Raw genomic sequence first — 6,939 nt, 5'->3', positions numbered from 1 at the left:
AGGACTGGCGCTTACAAGCCCCGTGACGCCATTCCACCATTACGTGTCCCCATTGGCCAGGGAGCCTTCCGTCATCCGTTTAAACCCCCCCGAGTCCCGCCCTCCCATGCCCCTCCCCGGCTCCGCGGCCGACCGTTACTCGCGTGCGCGATTTCCTGGGCGTCAGGGCACGCGCGCGTACGCCGGGCGGAGGAGGCGTCTCATTCAAACGGCCCAATCAGCGGTCGCGTTGCCTCTCGCTTCCTCTCCTTCTCTACTCTCCCGCCTCAGAGCCCCCATTCTCCGGGGACCCCATTACGACCCCCGTGCGTCCCCATTGGCCGACCTGCCGCGCGCCCCCCTCCCCAACTCCTCCTGTTTCTGCCCGCAGCTTGCGGGAAGGGAGCGAGCGCCCCGAACGCCGAGGACCTTGCGCGGTGACGTCACGGGTCGAGGCGCGGCGCTCCGGGGCCGCGGGGGGGGTGTGGCCTACGGACGGCTACAAAAGGGCGGCGGTGCGCGCGCCACCGGCTCAGTGCGGCTGGGCGCTCGGGGCAGGAAGAGTTCTACGCGCTCAGCGCGGCGGGCGTCGGAGGCAGCGGGGAGTGGAGCGGAGCTGCCGGGGCCTCCCTAGGGCCGCAGCGGCAGCAGTTGGGCCCCCCGCCCCAGCCGGCGGCCCGCAGAGCGCAGGAAGGGGGCCGGGGGGACCCGCCCCCGGCCGGCCACAGTCATGGTGAGCGCGGAGGCCAGGCCCGGGAGGGGCGGTCAGGGGCCCCCCTGGAGGAGGAGGCGGGGTCTCAGGAGCCTCTCGCGGACTCACTGGGGTATCGGGGGGCCCGCCTGGGGTCCCGGGCCTGGGATGGGCCCGCGGGCCCTCCTGGAGGCGGGGCAGGAGCGGAACCTGGGCGGCCCGTAGGTTTCCCAGAGGGGAAGGCCCGGCTGAGTCCCGGAGAGGGCTCTGGGGCTTTGTGGCTCGCCCGTGGGTGTTCCGGGAGCAAGGACGCTCCGCCTCCATCTCCAGGCCTGAGCTGGGGTTTCGAAGATGGTTTCACCAAGGTTAGGTAGGGAGGGGGACCAGGGTAGGCCTCGGGCGTACCCCGAAACACTGGGGACCATGCCTGACTGTGAGCAAGACTTGGGGGCTTCTGGAGAAGGCAGAACCATCCACAAGCCCCTTGGAAGGCCCGTCCCCATTTCTAGTGGGAGGTCAGCTTTGGACGGCCATCTGGAGCATGCTGGGTGGGGGATCTGGGGACTGCGGGATCAACACCAGGGTGGCCACTGCATCCTTAAATCCAGGAAGCTCCGGCTCCGCCAGCTACCCACCCCTTCTCTTCTGTGTCCAGAACTCCAATGTGGAGAACCTGCCCCCCCACATCATTCGCCTGGTGTATAAGGAGGTGACCACGCTGACTGCTGACCCGCCTGATGGCATCAAGGTGTTCCCCAACGAGGAAGACCTCACTGACCTGCAGGTCACCATCGAGGGCCCTGGTGAGTGTGGGCAGGAGGAGTGTGCTTGTGGGTTCCTCTTTAGTACGAGAATGGGTCGGAAAGAAAGACAGTTTCCACGTGATTTCACTTGTGCGTGGCATCTAGAAAACAAACAAACAAACAAACCAAAAAAGCAGAACTAGAACAATAGGAAGCTCCAGTTACAAGTTGGACTGTGCCGGGTGCTGGGGACGCAGTGGTGGACCAGGGAGCCCTCTGACTTGGCGCTCACGGCTTGCAGGGCCGGACGCCACAACCACTGATTGTGTACATGTTTCCTGCAAGGTGGTGAGAGCATCTAACGGGTTCTCTGGGGCCTGGAGGGTGGGCCGGATGACCGCACACTCCTTGCTGTCATGTCCGGGACCCACGGGACAGAGCAGGGAACTAGCTGGACACGGTGTTGCAAGAGGGAACAGTAATAACCAGGTGATTATGTGTGATCGTTTAACCGTGCAGTGAATTAGCGTGCTGCTTCTACACAGTGACACAAGAGGTTGCGAGAGCACGTGGTGAAGGATTTGGCCGCGCATGGGACAGTGGGGAGGGCGTCAGGGAAGACTTCTGGGTTGTCATCACGCAGTGCTCGATGGTGATAGGCCGGGTTCCAAGGCAGGCGCCGTGGGTACTTTGTAGGGACAGAGAAGAGACTGATGAAGCTTTCAGGGAGCAGAAGAGTCTGTAAGGAGTTGGGAAAGGAAGCCATTGGTGGGTTCAAAGATGTGATGGCTGCAGTGTTCCTTTGACAGGGAGGGGGCAGGGCGGTCAGGAAACTATTAACCGCTGGCCTCGGGAAAGAGGTGACCGGAGAGGCGGGGTCAGGTGCAGGAGGGTCGCCTAGACGTCAGTCGCCATGCTACCACTGAGGGATGTGGGGATTGGGGTACGAGGAACAACAGTGGGTACAGAATTGCTCCCTCGTGTGTGTGTGTGTGTGTGTGTGTCATGAGCAAGTGGGTGGACGAGAACCTTTCACTGAGGCAGGCTGGCGGGCAGACCTGGAGTTGACAACAGCCCCATCATTTGCCTGCGGGCCTTCCGAGATCTTCCTGCTTCCTAGAAGATCTGTGGGTGGGAGCGTCTGCCCTCGGGAAGGAGAGAGGAGGCGTCCGGGGGTGGCTACCAGCACCAGGTCAGGGCCATCACCCTGAGGCAGGGAGCTGAGCCTCACTCCACTCTCACGAAAGCCTCGGTCTTGTGGGGGGTAGGGGGGGTGGCGGCAGGGCACTGGGCTCACAGCCAGACTGGAGACTGGGCGTCCTGACCCGGCCCCCTCCTGCACTCCAGAGGGGACCCCTTACGCCGGAGGCCTGTTCCGCATGAAGCTCCTGCTGGGGAAGGACTTTCCCGCCTCCCCGCCCAAGGGCTACTTCCTGACCAAGATTTTCCACCCCAACGTGGGCGCCAACGGTGAGATCTGCGTCAACGTGCTCAAGAGGGACTGGACAGCGGAGCTGGGCATCCGGCATGTGCTGCTGGTGAGTTCTTGGCGGGGGGCTCCCCCCTCCTGGACATCCCAGTGGCGCCTGGGCTGTGGTGCATTCTTTCTTTTTTAAAATAAACTCTGAAGTTGTTGGGGGCTTCTGTGTAAAAGTCCAGGTTTCCAGCTGGAAAGTTCTGGAAGGCTTGGCAGTGCTTGACCCACTGAGCGTGGTTGTACAGGTTGTGCCGTGCCTGGTGTACCTTTGCTGTGTGTGGAACGCGCAAGGGGTTTGTGTAATGGGACACTTTCCTGACGGAGCAAGTCAGGCATCGGGGGAGGGGGGAGTTGGTTTCAAGTTATAATTTACAGTATGAAATTCCTGGACCATACGGTTCATTGGTTACGCGGGAGTCACAGAATTTGTACAGCCGTCACTGCCGTAGCTCAAACCTGTCATTTCCACCAGGAGCAACTCTGCTCCACCAGGGACGGTGTGTGGTAGGGGACTCTTACTTGTCGCATCGAGTGGGAAGCCCAGGCGCCCGTGCTGCTCTGCGGCCTCACAGAGGGTGATTCGGACTCTGTGTCCACTGAGCCCAGGTGGAGACACCCATCATCTCCACGGCCACTAAGGCATTTAGGTCACATGCTGCCTCCCCACCCCACTCAAAGCTTACAAAAGGTTTCTGAGGGGCACCTGGCTGGCTCAGTCGTTAGGACTGTGACTCTTCACCTTGGGGTCGTGAGTTCCAGCCCCATGTTGGGCATGGGGGCTACTTCAAAAAAAAGCACATTTTTTTGAAAATGGAATTGCTCTGGAGCCCTGGGGCAGATGGTAGGGGTGGGGACGCGGAGTTTCCTGCTGGGCACTTGGGGAGGATGGAGCTCCAAGGTAAACATACTTTGTCCTCCTCTCCCGGTCGCGTCTGCAGCGGCTGCCAGGCACTCTGGAGGTGAGCTCACAGAGTGACTCTGTGTCCCCGATGATCCCTAGGAGCTTGGGTCTGGCTCCAGCCTTGAGGGAGCGCCTGAGGGGCCTGTGGGTGTGGGGCCAGAGCTTAGAATTGGGTGTGGTCCTGGGTCCCTGCTCAGCATCAGCGGTGTTTGCCGGGCCACGTGCCTTGCCTGTCACAGCAGCCAGGGGACCACCTGTTCTCGTCCTTGTTTACGGGCCAGAAGGGTCGTGTCCCCTGCTTGAGGCACGGTTAGGGCCCTGCAGGCGCCCTTTCATAGTGGCCAAAAGGGGGGTTGGGACAGACCCCACTGTAGCTGGTCTCGCTCCACGCCTTCACGGAGCCCGTGCACGTCTGGCTTCGGTTTACCCCCCAGTTAAAGGGGTGTGGGGATCGGCTCCCTTCCTACACCTCCCTCTGGTTGTTCCTCACGGGCCAGGTCCCTTTATTTACGCCCTGATGCCTTTCTCGGTCCAGCCCGCCCACCGGAGTCTGGCTCTTCCTTGGTACCTTTGGTGACAGCCCTGGGTTTTTATGTGTCCTGTTTATGTTGAGCGATGAACAGCTCTGGAGTCCCAGCGGGCCCAGGTGTGAGTTCCTAAGTTGTCTCCCTTGCTTCCTGAGCGACCTCGGGCAAGTCCCTTCCCTCTCCAGTCCGGGCCTCGGTCACGGGGGACACAGGTGTGAGCTGGGCCAGCGTCTTGTTGGGGGACAGCATCGGGAACAGGGAGCAGCAGGGTGCAGGCCACGAGGCCCAGCCCCCTGACCTTGGTCCTCTGCCCGCAGACCATCAAGTGCCTGCTGATCCACCCTAACCCCGAGTCTGCCCTCAACGAGGAGGCTGGCCGCCTGCTCCTGGAGAACTACGAGGAGTACGCCGCCCGAGCCCGCCTGCTCACGGAGATCCACGGGGGCGCCGGCGGGCCCAGCAGCGCCGAGGCCGGCCGGGCCCCGGGTGCGGGCGCAGCCCCCTCTGCCGACCCCCTGGCTCCCGGGGGCCCCGGAGGAGCCGATGGCCCCGTGGCCAAGAAGCACGCGGGCGAGCGGGACAAGAAGCTGGCAGCCAAGAAAAAGACGGACAAGAAGCGGGCGCTGCGGCGGCTGTAGTGGCTCTTCTCCAGCCCTCCCCACCTCCCCCTCCCCGACACTGACCCCCAACTCTGTCTCTAAGTTATTTAAATTATGGCTGGGGTGGGGGAGGGTACGGGGGCACCGGGACCTGGATTTGGTTTTCTAAATAAAGTTGGAAAAGCAGCTGCTGTGCCTCACAGACACCCCAGGACCACGGCCTCAGCCACACGGGTCCCCCTGTTAAGTCCCCATGGAGGGCTGCAGCTCACTCATCCTGTGGCAGTGGGGGAGGACCCCGATTTCCTGTCTAAAGGGGGGGCCGGGCCTGTTCTTGATAGTTGTTGTCTTCGTTCCTGAGGTGGGTGTGCGGCAGTGTCCCTTTCTTCCCGAGACAGTCAGGTGACAGGTGGGGGGGAAGCTGCTGGCTTCTCCACACCTGATGCAGCTCAGGGCAACGAAGCATGTTCCCCAAATCCTAGGCCTAAAACGATGCCCATCCACCTGTCTCTGTTGGTCTGCAGCCCGGGTGTGGTGAGCTGGCCACTGTCCTCTGGTTTCGCAGTTGAAGGCATCTGCCCCGTCCACGTTCCTATCTCCAATCTCCAATCTCCAGTCCCGGCAAGGGATCCCTCCTGGTGGGTTTTAGCTATCCTCAGGCTTGTAGGACCCGGTCACCCAGAGGCTGTCCTCAGCTCTTGGAAGCTCAAGTGCCCCACCTAAGGGCCAGGTCCTTCTGAAGGGCTCAGCTGATGGGCAGAAGCCTCCCAGGTGCTCCTGCTTAATTCCAGGTGACTGTGACCTAATCCTAGAAACCAGTCTGTCAAATTGACAGATTCTGCCCCAGCACTCCAGGGGAGGGGGGTGGTGCAGGAGGACCTGGGGCAGGTTAGCCTCATGTACACAGGCAGCTTTTAGTGGCCTGGCCCTCTGGACTGCAGGCTGGTGGTCCTGGTCTCAGACTGATGGGGGGTGGGGCAGAGGTAAAGGCTGTAAAGCCCGAGTGGTGGGAGGGTGGGAGGGACCTCGAAGGCAGAGGCCCGGCGGCCAGCTGGCTTCAAATTGGCTTATTGTCCATTAACAAAATTTGTGGTCCCCTGTCAAAAAATGATCATGAAAAGAGAAAGGGAAACATGTCTACATAAAGACTTGTACATGAACTTTCAGAGTTGCTCCCTTTCTGATGGACAAAAAGTGGAAATAATCCAAAGGTTCAACAGATGGACTAAAATTGTGAGTTCACAGAATGGAATACTACTCAGCAAAATACTGATACAAAAACCAGCTTAGATGAATCACAAAAATATTCTCTACTAAGTGAAGCCCTATACGTAAGTACAAAATATTTGGTTCCACTTACAATGAAATTCTAGAACTGGCAATATTGGTCACTAGTGGCTGAGAACAGGTCACTGGCTATCTGCAATCAAGGAAAACATGTACAGGGGCAGGGGGAACCTTCTGGAGTGATGAGTATATCCCAGATCTTGATCATATCGGTGGTCACACAGGTGCATACATTTGTCAAAACTTCAACTAAAAATGGGTGTATTTTTATGTAAACTGTATCAATGAAGCTTATTTAATTAAGCCAATGACTTCATTTATCTAAAGTAGAAGATAAGTCAGTGGGGCAGAAGATTTTGCAAGACATATAACCAAAAAGTACGAATTCAAAGAATGTATAAAGAGCCCCTCCAAATCAATAAGAAAAAGAACACAAAAGAGAAACTGGTGAAAGCACGTCACAAAAGAGGAAATCCAAAAGCTACTCCTCGCTCGTAGTTGAGAAAATGCAGTGTAAGCCAACAGTGATACCGCTCCACTCCCACGGAACTAATAACGGTCGTTCGTGTCTAACAATACCAAGGTTGTAGAGCCACAGACCCCACCGTGTGGCCCTGGTGGGAGCAGCAAATGCTAAAACGCACGCGGAAACGTCGAAAGCACGCGTACCTTGTTACTCGGCATTCTTAGACACAGCAGGCTTTAAACAACATCTGTCCTCATTACACGCATTGT

At 58.9% G+C, this 6,939-nt stretch overlaps 1 protein-coding gene across 1 annotated transcript; it reads left to right on the top strand.

Moving 5' to 3' along the window:
• The first annotated feature begins 521 nt into the window (after window positions 1-521).
• On the top strand, window positions 522-5,103 carry UBE2S (ubiquitin conjugating enzyme E2 S). Its single transcript, XM_047100966.1, has 4 exons — window positions 522-712; window positions 1,326-1,473; window positions 2,761-2,951; window positions 4,636-5,103. The coding sequence occupies exons 1-4, from the start codon at window positions 710-712 to the stop codon at window positions 4,954-4,956; spliced, it is 663 nt and encodes a 220-aa protein (XP_046956922.1). The 5' UTR covers window positions 522-709; the 3' UTR covers window positions 4,957-5,103.
• The last annotated feature ends 1,836 nt before the right edge of the window (window positions 5,104-6,939 follow it).

Source organism: Lynx rufus, unplaced genomic scaffold (assembly GCF_022079265.1).
Source record: "Lynx rufus isolate CCGP_SWC_20201006 ecotype Redwood Valley unplaced genomic scaffold, mLynRuf1.p SCAF_54, whole genome shotgun sequence".
NCBI classification, from domain to species: domain Eukaryota; kingdom Metazoa; phylum Chordata; class Mammalia; order Carnivora; family Felidae; genus Lynx; species Lynx rufus.
Note: the sequence above shows the minus strand (reverse complement) of the source record. Positions and strands in the feature narration are given on the sequence as shown.

What these genes read in the sequence shown, in the direction of transcription:
- UBE2S (XM_047100966.1), top strand. An exon ending in GGTCACCATCGAGGGCCCTG is followed by an intron (nt 1,474 to 2,760) that starts GTGAGTGTGGGC and finishes CCTGCACTCCAG; the next exon opens with AGGGGACCCCTTACGCCGGA. An exon ending in GCATCCGGCATGTGCTGCTG is followed by an intron (nt 2,952 to 4,635) that starts GTGAGTTCTTGG and finishes CTCTGCCCGCAG; the next exon opens with ACCATCAAGTGCCTGCTGAT.